The 14,631-nt window shown below is 48.2% G+C and overlaps 1 protein-coding gene and 1 long non-coding RNA gene across 3 annotated transcripts in view; one reads left to right on the top strand and one right to left on the bottom strand.

The window, feature by feature from the left end:
• The window catches only part of LOC146200621 (uncharacterized), a 115,623-nt gene extending 108,033 nt beyond the window's left edge, over positions 1-7,590 (bottom strand). For both annotated transcript variants that reach the window (XR_014705263.1, XR_014705264.1), the window contains exons 1-2: positions 7,399-7,590; positions 4,672-4,737 (exon numbers count right to left, since the gene is read on the bottom strand). This is a non-coding gene — a long non-coding RNA (uncharacterized LOC146200621). The remainder of the gene's footprint in view (positions 1-4,671; positions 4,738-7,398) is intronic.
• A 199-nt stretch (positions 7,591-7,789) lies between these two features.
• The window catches only part of Lamp1 (lysosome-associated membrane glycoprotein 1), a 36,184-nt gene continuing 29,342 nt past the window's right edge, over positions 7,790-14,631 (top strand). Inside the window, exon 1 of the mRNA XM_084595578.1 lies at positions 7,790-8,023. Coding sequence (XP_084451704.1) covers positions 7,972-8,023 — 52 coding nt within the window. The 5' untranslated portion in view covers positions 7,790-7,971. The remainder of the gene's footprint in view (positions 8,024-14,631) is intronic.

The following is a 14,631-nucleotide window of genomic DNA, read 5'->3' as shown; positions in this document are numbered from 1 at the left end:
AATCAAACGAGTCGAAAACTGATTCTTCAGGACTAATATGAATGTCGACCAAAAGGTGCAGAGTTTAAAGCTCAAAATTCGTACAAAAAAGTATTCCTGTCACAGCCATCCAACTCTGTCACCACAGAAAAGTGCCAAGAATGCAAAAAGCAACATGCTTCTGCACATGCACAAAATGCACCACCACACAAACAATCAATCTAGACACCCAAGCATATCGCATACCATGCACGGCCTTCCACAGGGCAAGAGGCACGTATGCTCAAAATGCACTGGCTCTTTGAACTGTTTTCAAAGACTACTGAGGCGCATTTTCAAATGAGATGGTTTTAGCAGCATGTGCGCTGTGGAATGCAGGTATCCGCTATGCTGCCTTCTAGAGGGATCGAGATAAGAGAGACAATGGCTGCAATGCTGGGTCCCTTCCAAGCATGGAGGTAAAAAAAACTAAGGAGAGAGCGTGACGTCATGCGGCTAACCTTCGCAAGCAAAGTGCCGAGGATGCAATTCCCTCCCCAGTTTTTTCACTTTCAGAGCCTGTCCCTAATGTTTTGATGTCAGTACGTTTTAGTGCACACGTCTGCCCTGGCACGGGCGTACAGCTGTCTGCTGTGGCGAGCATGGGTATTACTGTGCCAATTTGCGCATACATGCATGCAGCGGAAACCACACGCTGCCACGTGATTTAACCACGTGGGGACCGACTCTCTCTCTCTCTCTCTTATTTTTTATGTTTTATGATTAGGCTTCAAAGGCATTGCCGCGCGTTCCCTTAGTTGTTTTCCTCCATGCTTCCAAGCAGTCAAAGCAAGGTGAAGAGCAACAATGCGAGAAAAGAAATAAAGCAGCCATAGTGTGATAGTTGGAGCTGACAAAAGTGAAAATAAAAAGCTTGACCAATGCCCTTTTTCAAGTAAAATAACCTAGGCTGGGCAAATGCTATCAGTCTTGATCTCACTACATACATAGTACAATAGATGCTCTATTAGCATTTAAAGTTACTCCACTGATTGTTTTCATGCAGCATATATTTGGATGTACTACCTAGCATGCTCCCATATGTTTTTCAGAGGCACTTTTGCCGAGCCAAATTTCTCATAAGACAAATTTAATGGTCCTTTCAGGTTCATCCCAAGGTTAGTTTTGATGTATTATTAAATATATGGAACGCTGTACAGCATCCATACAGGCAAAACAAATGCATAGAGCAGGCTGGCTGTGCAAAGCCATTGTTGAAGCTAAGTGCATACCAATTTTCAATCCATTCATGCAATTTATGAGTACACTGGAAAAAAAAAAAAAAAAGACATGGCAGCAGCGATTGATACTACTGAGATCTTGTTTGAGGGGGTGAATGACCACTTCGAAACTAGCCACATGAAGCTCAGGGCTCTGAAAGCGTTCTTCAGCAAAGTTTGGGGGAGGAGACACGGAATAAATGAATGACTCCGGGTGGGGATGATTGGAGAGAGTAACAAGCCTTGGAAATTGGACACGTCTGAGACAGACAAGGTGGAGAGCAGACGACTGTGCTGAAGCTGGGAAGGTGTCTGTGCTACTGCTGCGTAGGAGTGAGAGGAATGGAATGCATTCTCTGTAGGAGGAGGATAGGCAAAGTGCATAGGGGGCTGCGCAGGAGCCGACTGAGTGGCCTGGCAAATGTTTACACGTTGCTGGTAGCAGTTCTTGGCACACTCCTTATTGTTCTGCTTACAGTAGGGGCAAACAGGGATGAACGTAGTGTGCTCATTTGTCGCACCAGGGTTGGGTGTCTTCGTGGACAGCAGGCGACAGCAAAGGCACTTGAGATGCAGGTGCGGGAACTTGCGTCTCACATGTTTTCTGGCATCTGAGCGAGCGTCGGTAGCGTTGGTACAGCAGCCACAGCGGCTGGGGCAGGGCACAGTCAGACATGCCGGCAGTCAGCATTCCTAGCCTTAGCACGCCGTGCTGCCACTTCAATCCTGTAGACGGTCCTAGCGAAGTGGCTGAAGACTAGACCTTAATAAAGATGGCATCGGCAGATTCCTTAGAATGTTAAGGATAGCCTGATATGACTCACGAAGCTGACAGAGTCTGTGATGAAACAAAAGGGGCTGAAAAAAAATGGAGCCCGTAAAGAAGAGGTGGCATGTGGACAGCGCCACCTCGTGCAATCCACAAGAGAAGTTTCCCTAGCAGCTCCTGGTAGTCTGTGGTGATTGCTAAATGTGCTGAACAGGCTTTCCTTAACTGCTTCTCATGACCAGCCTTTACAATTTTTTTAGTTTCTTTTTTTAGTAAAATAAAAAATGTGACTCCCTGCGATTTACACACCTATGGGAGAACATGACACTCTCAAGCGAACTAACCTGCCCCACAAATCTATCATTCATGCAAAGAAACTTTGTACGGTGATGTAGACAGGACCGCTTCTTGCAAGACAGATGCAGCGTGCATACACAGCCGCCTGCCGGCGTGCAACTGCGTGCACCGCGGCGGTGGTGGCAAAGCACAACTGCCGGTGGAATTGGTCTATTCTCTCAGCATCAACGTAATAAGCACGAATAAGATGGCAGAAATGAACATCCCATTCTAACCTCCAAATATGTTAGAAAAAATAGACAGTTGTCCCAACAACAGATGCCATCGGAACCCCGAAGCAAAGAATCACATTTTGTTAAGAACAAAAACCAGATCAAATTGCTCTTTTCATATCACTTACTAATGGATTACAAAGGCTTGTCGACTGCTGTGCAGGAAAAATAACTGATTAAACAGTGTTGTCCATTAATACATTACTGACCTTCTGCCACTAAGCACTCCAGGGGATTGCTCAAAGAAACAGAACAAAAAAATTATGAGGGACACTTAGGCTCCTCCATTAATGGGCATGACGTGATAGCGTAGGCTACTGGCCTGCACATTGGGCGCGAGCGCCACAACTGGAGCGAACGGCGCTAGTGTCGACCTAAGGGAGCAAGTGGGATCACGAGACTCCTCTTAATACTGCTGAGGAAGACGCTCAGTTGAATTTGTGCATTTTAAAAGCTAATAGTCGCGTTTATTTCTGTAGTTTGGGTTGATATAGAGTGCCAGCATTGCACTTTTTGATCTTGCATCGTTACTGAGGCTACTGAAGTTCATTTAAGCTGCTGTTACGGTCCGTTACTGCTCTGTACCCGGACGTAAGCAAGGGAACCCAGCGCAAGCTCCCACTGCTACCCGATAGCTCACAGAACTTTCCTTAATCAAAATTTTAGTGGGTAAATCAGCGAGTGATCATTCTCATGATGTGCGCAGCAGGTATTTCAGCGAGCGATATTTCGCCCATGAAGTTGCCACTAAAAGTTCATTGAGCGGCAGAAGAAACGGCACGCGCGTTTTAATTTGTGCTTATCACTTGTGAAGCTAATGATACTATCGATAGAAGGGTGGAAAAGATGAGGACTTCTTCATGGAGCAGTACCCTCGCAAAGAAAGGAGGGATCGTGCAAAGGCCAGAAGGTCTCAAATTATTCTAAACGAACACGTTGACACGGAAGTTTCACTGAAGTGAACTAGAAGTTTCTGCCGCCTCAGGCAGCGTCTCCAGTACTGTAATATAATTTCACATGACAGAGTCCACGAATAAACGAGATTGAGCATTGCATGCGTGTTGTGATGTGCTGATCGAGATATGCGTAAAAAAAAGAAACCTACCGCGCGCGGGGGGGGGGGGGGGGGGGGGGGGAGGACATATTTTCGCCCTAACCAAGAGCACCAATGACGGTAGTCAGTGCTAGTCAGTGCGCAAGAACCCGCTGCATGGAACGCACATATTCACACTTGCTAAAGAATTATTCCATGTCATCCCCACAGTCAAACTTGTTTTCTCTACTACGTTCAAGGGAGCAAGCAAACGGTGCCGCTTCAGCTGGCACTATGCGAAGACGCTCAGCATCCGTCCGACTGCTGGCAGTCTTCTGCTCTTGTAGAGGAATATCAATTACCTGTGCACTGGCTGCTTACATTTGACTGGTTGTGTGGTAGCTTCAGCTGTATTTGTTTTTCTTTTTCATAACAGCAGAAATGCTACAGCCGGTGCGCATCGTCGTAGCAGTAAAGCTTGCCAACTTCGATAACTTCAATTCGGTGAAGTGCTTTTTTGCCGAATGAGTAGGTCTCATACCTCAAAATAAGCTTACAGAGGCCCACACCGAGGTGTATATTAAATAAATGAATAAATGTAATGCTAACGCATAACTGAACTGCCTAGGAAAGCATCCTACAGCAGAAGTTCAACGTGGTTATCCCATTTACGTCGTCATGCGGGTGCTTCCGAGAGGTGGCGCCACGGTATGTCCTCGCGCCCAATAAAGCCCCGCTTTGACCAAGCCGTATGGGCGGGCCTGCGTGGCTTAGAGGTAACGTGAATGCAAGGGTCCCTTGGCAGATTGATTCTAGTATCACCCTCCCATGTGAAAGGAGAGGCCCAAATTAGCAACTCCTGCCAAACTTAATGTCAAGCAACCCTACGTCCCGTAAGTGCTCAGCTATGCCAACTGTCAGCTACCGCCTGTCAGTGCCATGCTCGTATTTTGTTTTTTCTCACAACGTCGACACCAACACTCGCTTTTCGATGTCATGTGAACACGGCCTTTAAAGCTATCGCATTAAAACTGCAAGCGAGGTAAACATGCATCTGCTTACAAAACTGTGGTCTTGCCGAAGCTCGACTCTCAGTCCTTTCCTCAGTTGTTTAGGGACAGCGGACACCTGAAATGTAAATGAGCAAATGCTCAGACTCAGAATACCAACAGTGAAATGCAAACAAAGTAAAACGAAACGCAGAACTGATGTGCATCAAGGCAGCCTAGGAGGTGTGTAGTCTACCTGCTGAAGTTAATTGTGCCATGAGGCAGCATTAAAACAAGTTTCTTCTATGTGCCCTTGAAGCTGTCCTAGGAACTGTGGAAAGTTCCTTGCATAGATACAGTAAAACAATGCAATTTATGTAATACACTGAAATCTCATTACTAACAAATTTTTTAAGTATCCCCAGCAGACTTTCTGTTTTCAATGTAAAACTATTTAAGAAGAACATGTGTTTTGTTTTCACTGTGAAAATTAGCTCACTTTGTTGCTTTTAAGGTTTAGAAAGTCCACTCTTGCTTATGCTATATAACTGATTTTGTTGGACATATGACAATGGAGTTTGGCTCTTGGCATTGCTTTTCGCTATTGTAGCTCAATACTTCTGGGACTTTTAAGGTGGCTGCATTTGAGCACATGCTCTGCTTTCACAAGAATGTCAGCTCTTAGCAAGCAGTTCCCAGAGGTATCCTGGATAAGGAGCCTCAACACTTTACTGAAGAGTACCACCATAGCAAGCAGCGGTTCCAACGTCCACTCTTCTCTTCGGCCGCTTCAGGGGAGCCTGGTTTGGCCCTACATCCTCTAAATTCAAATCCATGTACAGTATTACACGACGTTGAGTACTCTCCGTGTGAACTGCTGTCTCGTGCATTTTTTCAGATTTCATCAGCCACTCGCAACATAGTGTGCCACCGGCACTTCCTCCAATTCTGGAGCTGTCATTGGTATCTCTTGAGTTACCATTTTGTTTCCCGTTCCTTGCATTCTGCCACAACCAGTACTGTATGTTGATGTGTCTTTCTTTGGCATGGGCATACAAAACAGGACCCACAGGAGAGCTACACAAGACGGCCACTAGAGTAGGCACTGAAGACAATGACTGACAGGCCGGAGAACACAGTTCACTCCATGGCCTCAAACAAGCCACTAGTAGGAGGGATTATGGGAGCACTCAAGCAGTGACCTTAATAACAGAAATCAAAAACACTGCACAAAATAATAGCACAAGGCAGAGGTGGTTGCCATTACGTGATGTAGGCAAAACATGTGCCGAATCCGCAAGGCATCTAAACAAAAGAGACTAGTAGGCTCCCCGCCAGGCTTGGAAAGCATAGTGAAATTTGAAGCACAAAGCAGCAGCTCTAGTCTATGTGGGAATGCGGCACATCAACATGCAGTACTGGTTGTGGCAGAATGCAAGGAACGGGAAACAAAATGGTAACTCAAGAGATACCAATGACAGCCCCAGAATTGGAGGAAGTGCCGGTGGCACACTATGTTGCGAGTGGCTGATGAAATCTGAAAAAAATGCACGAGACAGCAGTTCACACGGAGAGTACTCAACGTCCTGTAATACTGTACATGGATTTGAATTTAGAGGATGTATGGCCAAACCAGGCTCCCCTGAAGCGGCCGAAGAGAAGAGTGGACGTTGGAACCGCTGCTTGCTGTGGTAGTACGCTTCTGTAAAGGTGTTGAGGCTCCTTATCCAGGATGCCTCTAGGAACTGCTTGCTATGAGCATTCTTATGAAAGCACAGCCTTTGTGATATGCATTCAAATGCAGCCACCTAAAAAGTTCTCAAAAGTATTGAGCTACAATAGCAAAAAGCAATGCCAAGAGCCATCCTCCATTGTCAGCATGTCTAACAAAATCAGTGATATAGCATAAGCAAGAGTGGAATTTCTAAACTTACAAGCATCAAAGTGAGCTCATTTTCACAGTGCTCATACATGCCGCCTCTCTCTTGTGTCATCATCGAAGTCCATGAGCGCCGATACCTCAAACCTTGTATGGCTAAAAATAGCAGCTGTCAAGTGAGACACAAGCACGCACCTCTAGAAATTCGAGCGACTCTTATCTGAAGTCATCCAAGCACAAAGTTTGCATGATGAAAGAGTTTCCCAAGGCCATCCAAACACAGTTTACCACCGCTATGAGCCTGAATCAAACATCTCCATGCCGATTCACACACAATATTTAAGTAAAGCAATGTAGAACCGGTCGTGAACTGCTGCAAGATTAGTCGTCACATGACAATGAGTTTAATAGTGCTGTACAAGCAATGCCAAAATCAAGGCTCCCGTAAGCGTTGAACGAAGAAGCCTCCGAAGTAGGCTAGGACTATGGCTCGCTTAAAATGTCACAGGCTGGACATCGTCGTATCAACTGCTTGTTCGTAAATACAACCCGGGCGTTTTAATAATGGTTTACAGGAAGGGAAAGGTGCAGTACCTGTCCCACTTGTTTCTATGGACACCTAAACCGCGCCGCTAGGAAGGGAGGAAGGTGGGAGTGAAAGTGGAGATAGAGAAAGAGGAGCCATAGCGGAGGGCTATGGAGTGATTTCGATCACCTGCGGATCTTTAACGTGCGCTGACATCGCACAGCACACGGACGCCTCTTCCTCCAAAACGCAGCCCCGGGCGTTTTACTGCGGAGTTTTCATGCATCGTAACAATCTACTACATGAATAGTTCGCCCCTGCAAAAGCCGATCTGCTCCTTACTGCGATAAAAACAACCACACTGCGTGAAGCACGCCGTGACCAAAGTTACGCACCTTGCCCTCTTAAAATGCTTAGTAGACTACACAAGCGCGGGGTATGGTTGCTCTGAAGAGATTTTATCTCATGGTTCAAAAAGCCACTTTTTCTTGGCACGCGAAAAAGTAAACTTTCCGGTGTGATACGTCCTCATGGTCCTCGACTCCTCATCCTCACGTGCAGCACGGTCACGTGTGCTTTGTTCGTTCGTGACATGTGAGGTCACGTGCGTTTTTCGGCTGTTCTGATCTACGCCTTCACCCAAAATATAAATAATAAAAAGAGTAACTGGGCTTAATTTAACCAATATTAATAATTTTTAATAAATAATGCATCTACGTATTGCGTGTTGTTGTTACTAATAAATAATATTTCTGCAAACGTTTCGTGTCGGACGCAGCAAGGAAAGGGGGTGTGAGATAACAGCGTCGATCATATGTCTGGCGTAAAAACAGGCTGGCGTTTGTGCTGTTGCAGTCCGCAGTAATATCCGTGTCGTGCACTTCAACTGGAACAGACAGCCTCGTTTGAGTTTTAATTTAACTGACATCTTCAAGTGGTGACTCCGTCCGTCGAGGAACATCAGCACAATGAAGTGGAGTGCCGCCTTTGCCTTCGCCGCCTGCCTCGCGTTCGTTTCTGGTGAGTTTCGTCGGTGCTCGCGAGCAACGCCTCGCTCGTAATGCCCGTCGCCCAGAAGATATGTCAGTCTCTAGCCCCGACGACGTCATGTTTGTTCATACGGCTGGTACACCACTCGTCGCCTAAAATATGCTGGCGCATAGGGGGTCAGTGTAGTAGTGCGGCGTCTCGAAGGTTGTTTGCTGACGCCGCCTCCGTATCCCTAACCGCCTACCGCGCTGGTCAAGTTTGGATGCGTCATGCCTGTCGTGCTGCCGCATTGCTTTCTCGGCGGCAGTTGTAGGGGCGAGTTCCGTGCGCGAGTCATTTCCTGACATCCGCGTGCCCTCGCCGCGTACAGGGAGGCACTTTTCCCCTCTTGTGCGTCGAAGCAGCAGCAGTCACTACGACAGCCACGAGCCAGCGTGTGCGGTAATAGCTCAATCGTGCCCGCACAAACAATGCGCATTTCGGCGGGCGTGAAAATTGCGAGCGGTTGGCTCGACCACCACCGCTGTCGCAACAGTACAGACTAGAAGCGAGCTGCACTGCTTGGCGAGCAACTTGACGTTGAGGGGGTACCGCGGCGCGGCTCTTGCGGAGATAAAGAAGCCGCGCTCTTGAGGGGCGTTGATCGAGCATCGCTGCTTGTCTGTTGCCGCGCGCGGGTTTCGTCTTGCCCAGCGGTTTCGGAGAGCGCATTTTATCGCATCTCATAATCGCCACCGAGAAATGTGTACTCCGTCGACTTGGAGATGGTAAAGACAAAAAAAAAAGAAAGAATGGCTGATTCCGGTATTCATATCACGATGGCGTTCGAATACACGGTATCAAAGGACGCGTGAAAGGCGTTTTGAATCTGTCGCGGGTAGCCACGCGTTCATGCGAGGATTGGTTGAACTTGACAAACCGCCGCAGTTTCTCCAGTGACGCTGCTAGACTACTAAGCAGTGCTTGGAGTCACGCTTGCAGCAAATGGACGTTGTTTGTCGGAATACAGGTTCCTAACTTAAGTTAGCATAGAGGAGGCTATGAAGTGCTATGGATTTATAAGTGTGCATGCTTGGCGCGGGCAAGATAGAGGGGCTTTAGGACAAACCGGTAGGCAAGTAGTCGGCAAAGAGGCGGTCGAAGCCGCTTCACAGGCAATCTTATGATCGAGTATATAATCAAGTACGCTTTATCAGAATGGCGCAGTAGTCGATGGTCGAAAGCAGTGCTGTTTTCCGAATGTTCCGTTCTAATCGGCCCTTGACGTCAACTCGCGTTGGCTAAAATCCATGTAGCACTCCTCGTGGAGAGATGCTATCGGCGGCATCAAGTTTGGCAAGTCGTTTTTGTCGTAATTTTCCGGAGTGGTGGTTGCCCTAAAGCGCCACTGGTCGATGATCCCGTGTTAGCCACCTGCGGTGCAATAGCTCGGCGGCTGATTGAATGCGCGCAATGCACCCGGAAAGGCCACACTTCGTAATTTAAGTCCAAGCGCAGGCTCCGTGTCGCGTGTGGCAGGTTTTGTCTGTAATCTGCCGCAACACGGCTTCGTAACGCAGCTGCGCGTGCGGTGCACTTGGACGCGCTCGGTCATCGCCGGCGACGGTGCACTGACGCACCGCGGAGAGCTGATTGAGCTCGCAGGCCTTGGGAATCGTCACGTGCGCCGAAGGGCTCTATCGACGAGCCGGCTTCCCGCCCCCTTTTGTCTTCTGGGGGGCGCGATATCGCGGCCGCGCGGTACTGCGCGATGTTCTCGCTCTCATTTCGCCGAGCCCCTTTTGGTACCGCCTGCGTTCACGCATTTCCGCCCCAGAGGCATCCGCCGTGCAGTAACCCTGTTCCTCCTATGCCGCCCTCGATGCAGGCGTCGATTGACGCATGCCCCGATGCGACAGTGCTAAATTTGGCTATTTCTGCGGCGTCTTAACTGACTCCTTTCTTTCTGCAATCTCCCGTCCATAAAATAAAGCCCACATTTACCTGCCCGATTCCAGACTTCTGGGTAGTGCTGCAAACTCTGTGTGCGTTGGTACTCCTAATTGAATCTCGAGATTGGAGTTTCCTGTTCCCTTACTCTTATCACTTGTCAGTGGCTAGATAAGCCCTCTTCAGTGACTGCTCAGCTCTTCATACATTCCCTCTGTCACATAAGAAAGCTATTTCATGATATTTCAAAACCTATGGATGTCTTGATTTTCTTCTGCTTGCAACATGCCTTGTGTTCTACATCCTGCTCTCATTTGTACAGCTCTCCACACTTCCATTATTTTCAAGCTTGTTTGTGCTTTGAAATTGAGTGGTTCCCTTTGCCAAGACTTGGTCAAAGTTGATGCTTGCAACTGCTAGTGTGCATGTAGTCTTCATGCGTTGTTTATAGCCACTCATGGTTCTTGCCTATACGGTCATGCTGGTCCTTCATACTTTGCGTGGTCGACTTGGTGTTCTGCACAGTTCCATTCTCTCCTTAATACATCTCTCATCTATGCCATCTTAATATTTGTCCCCCTTGTGTTTTGCTGTGGTGCACATAAGGCTTCCACGTCTGTTTGTCAGCCATTAGAAGAGTTCCCCTGGAAATGGCGATATGCTCAGGTGTGCTCAATCTGACTGAATCATGCTTCCGAGCACCAGTTAGTCTGAGTTCAGGCTGGAGGCACTGGTGGGTCGGCTGAACCGCTGATCAGGACTTCTCCGTGCACCCTGCATAGAGCTGCATACACAAAAGCTCCCAGGTCGGTCAAGAGGAGTGCATTTTTGACTGAGTCGCTACTTTGCTGAACTTTGTCTATTTGTACCATTGTTTATATTTTCCTCTGCATTGCCTGCCTGTTCGCATTTACAATTCACCAAGATGCATAGGTGCTTTGTTGAGGCCCAGTCTATTCCAGCTGCCAGTCTGCAGAGGCTGCTAGGCAGAAGTAGCCCAAGGTTGTTTCCAGCTGCTCAGTTGTAAAGCATTTGTGTTGAGCAGCTGTGCTGCTGCCATTGTTACATAAATGCACGCATTCATCTAACCCGGTACATGTTGTAGCTGCAAGCCATGAATGGCACAGTCATGCTTGTGTCCCTACTTATCAAAGCCTCTTCTAATTGCATGCTAGGCCAATTTTTGTTTCTCTGCAGTTTTATGCTGCAGAGGAATGGCCAACTTAAGCCTCACCTACATGAACCCGACAGTGCAGGTCAAGTTAGGAGTAGGAGTTGAATGACCTCGACCATATCTGGTTTACATGAACGTGCGGCACCACCTTGCGTCACGAGAAAAAGACTATCAAACTGCATCCAGTTCCGGTGTTCACCTCTGCTTTTTCCTTCCTGTTTCCTTGTGCAGCTTTTCCTGATTTTGAAGTCTTACAACACAGCAGAACCTATTTAGGACTGTTGTGTTGCCGCTACGGCAGTACGACACAAGCAGCAGTCGAATCGGGCAGTAGTGAGAAAATATCGCTGCCACTCTAGAGCTTCGCTAATTACGCTGGTATTGATTTCTGCAAGTAACAGCAAGCACAATAAGTCTGCCTATCTGTGAAGATGTTGAACAACTGAGATTTCCACATACAGGTCCCATTTGGGAAGTGATAATGTACCTGCAGCTCTGTGCATGAGAGAACAGTATGAGAGGCCTAACAGTGGCCACATTCTCTAATTCTGAAATTACGGGGGAGGGAGGACCACTCGCCGCAGGTGAAAGGGAATGTTTTTGTTTCTTGCATCGAGGAGAGGTCTCTTGCTCTGTATCATGAACCCAAGCTGCAGCTGGCTGAAATTTGAAGGGGGAGAAAACACCGATAAGCATAGACAGGAGAGACAGGGGATAGGTACATCCCCTGAATCAATGCCTGCAAGCTCTGGAAAAGTAAAAATGTGCTGATTTTTTTCTGGTGGCTACTATTCAGTGCATATTCAGCATTCCTTTCAGCTGTCATATATTCCAACATTCAGCAGTCCAGGTGTGACTAGTCTGGCAGACACCGGCATTTTTCCTGCCATTTGTGCCATCATTTTATTGGAAATACCGCTTTCTGCACTTCCTATCAATTACTCGACTGGACCATGCTTGCATGTCCATCCTAGAGCTGCGCCGATCGAGTCAACCCAGTAACCTGGTAGCTAACTCTTAACCCTGCCCTGTTGAGTCCACGTAAACGGTGCCTGACTCAATCGGTGGTCTCGTGCGTGGTACACATAATTCCACTGCAGATGAATGCATGCGTGCTGAAGTGTGTTCTGGTGCCATGAGCAAAATATGCATCCGAGGCAGAGGCTTTCACTCGGTACGCTAACCGCGGTTAACCCCGCCCGTGTAACAGGGGTATTAGCAACACAATAGGCAGTTGACGAGTGAGGCATCCAAAACGAAAATGGTCGTTCAAGCTCGTGCAGCCGAGTGCAGAATTTCCAGCAGCCAGTGCAAATGCGTTCATTGGTGAACGAGACAGCTGATTTTTAGTTACCTCGAAGGCAAGCGGCAATGTTAGGCGCCACAACCATGCTTGTTTGAATGGCTGTGTGGCGGCAATCCTTGGCGCCGAGGCGCACGTGCTAGGAACTCTCTAATGTCGATTGGAACCAGAGGCTCGAATCGGCACAGAGCGAAGCGGCCTTTTATACAAAGCGCACGGGGGAAGCTATGCTTAATCGGTTCCGTACGCCGAAGTCTCACCGTAGCGCCGTAATGTGTTGCAATTGATAAATGCACTAGAGCTCGGTATTTTGAAATTTTTTTCTAACGCTGCAGATGGTTTACGGTAGCCGCGCGCGTAAATAGAAAAACTGCAATGCCTAGTGTCTTCTGCCGATATTTCTGGAACCACTAAAAAAACCGGCAAAAAAAATCCTATTTCCGGAAGTGATAACGGCGACTATAACTGCTATAACTTGCGGCGAGGTCAGACCGTCACTCTGGTCGGTAGATCGGGCTAGTGCACTCAGAGTGGCTCCAAACGACCAGCTGAATAGCGCAATCTACGTTGGTCGTCCACTGGAATTCGAACTCTTCATATCACGTACGGATCAAGAAAACGTGTTCCCACTGCAAATTGCTATAACAGATCGCGTCTTCGCAATGTCGTTATTGTCGGTAGTAATTTCAGAACTCGCAGTTACTGCTGAATCACTTCACGATATTTGAGTATTCGCAACACACCGGAATTTGTTTAACCCCCTCTAGGACTCCTACCGATGTCATGTGGGCCTTTGACGGGCAGTAGGAGTCGAAAATGTAGCCTAGAGCTTCCCTGTATAAAAAGTATGAGGGCATAAAGTGTTCATCTGTGCGCTAATTCCCTGGGGACCACCAAACTACCGTAGGACGCTGTCTGGGCATACTCTTGAGGTGGACTTCAGTGCCCCCTCCCCCCCCCCCCCTCTTCTCTTTTTTTTACCTTCGTACCTGAGCCTTTGTTTTGCGGTGACGTGGCCGGCCATGGGGTTCCGCTTGCCTGCTCTGCCGCTGCCGGTGTTGCGCATCTGCCAAAACCACTGCATGTCGCAAAGAAAGCGCCTCGTGCCAGCGACTCTCCCGTTTTTAGACGGCCGCTTCGTGCAACCTGTCTCCACGCGGCGACACCTGTGTACCCCTCGCGGCGGCGGCGCCAGAGCGTTGCTCCATGAATTAAGTCCCTGGGCATGTTGCGGTGGCAGTTCCAGGGACTGTTCTCCCGTGTGGTGCCGAAAAATTGCTTGGCCCTCCCGAACCTGGAACACTGATGTCCTTGTGCGATTGTGGAAGTTTCGTTTCTTTGCGTTGTAGAGGGAAGATGTTCAGGGTGTCCCAATCGGTACTGGGGTGACAGTGACGTTCACCGGCGCTCATCGTTCACTGCATGTTGCGAATAAACCCTGCGAGGTTGCGGAGCCAGCGCGCTGTTAACTCGGGAGCGAAACTGTCGCAGCATCGGCCCCGTGACCCCCTTCTGTGAAAACGAAAGCTTGCTGACGTCACTGAGGGCAGAAAAGCGCACGAGGTTAATTTAGATACGCTGCAGTGAATGAACCTCTCCCTGTCTACGTGTTAGCTGGCTTGTATAGCGGAGCACTTCGGTTTCTCAGAAGGTATAGACCGGGAACGAGGCCTGGAAGTGCTGGCTGCAGATTTGATTTTGACAAGTCATCCTGGTTATAATGCGTGCACCGGTCGGTTCCCTTCGGACGCTGAATGTTCGGTTGGGAGGAAGGCGATTACAAGACATGCCCAGAAGGCATCACCTTACCACCGGAGCACGCCCTTTGACGTAGCAATGTTGGCAAATGTACTTACGTGCGAACGACGTTCCCTGTTTTCAGCTATACCCTCCAAACTAAACGGTTCGATGCTGGCGAAAGTCGTTAGTGCCCCAGCTAAATGTGTCAACTTTCAAAACGTTTGTCCCGAGAACGTAAAACCTACTTATTGCTGTTGACTCGTGTGGCCCGGCCTTCGGTGTTCGCGTTTTTAGCAATTTAATCCTTACTGAAGTATTTGCATATTTTCTTCAAAAATAATGCCAGAAAGTTGTGCACCACACTCAAAAAACGGCCTTAAATGTTTACAAGAAGGTATTGTTTACGTATCGTTTCTTTTGTTCGACGTAAAAGAAAGCGCGCGATATCAAATCTGCCACTCGAAAGCGGTGCTACCTGAGCGCCCCAAAGCG

The sequence above is a fragment of the Amblyomma maculatum genome, chromosome 2, assembly GCF_055883805.1.
Source record: "Amblyomma maculatum isolate TAMU_Amacu chromosome 2, ASM5588380v1, whole genome shotgun sequence".
Taxonomy (NCBI): domain Eukaryota; kingdom Metazoa; phylum Arthropoda; class Arachnida; order Ixodida; family Ixodidae; genus Amblyomma; species Amblyomma maculatum.
This window is presented reverse-complemented; position numbering and strand designations above follow the sequence as displayed.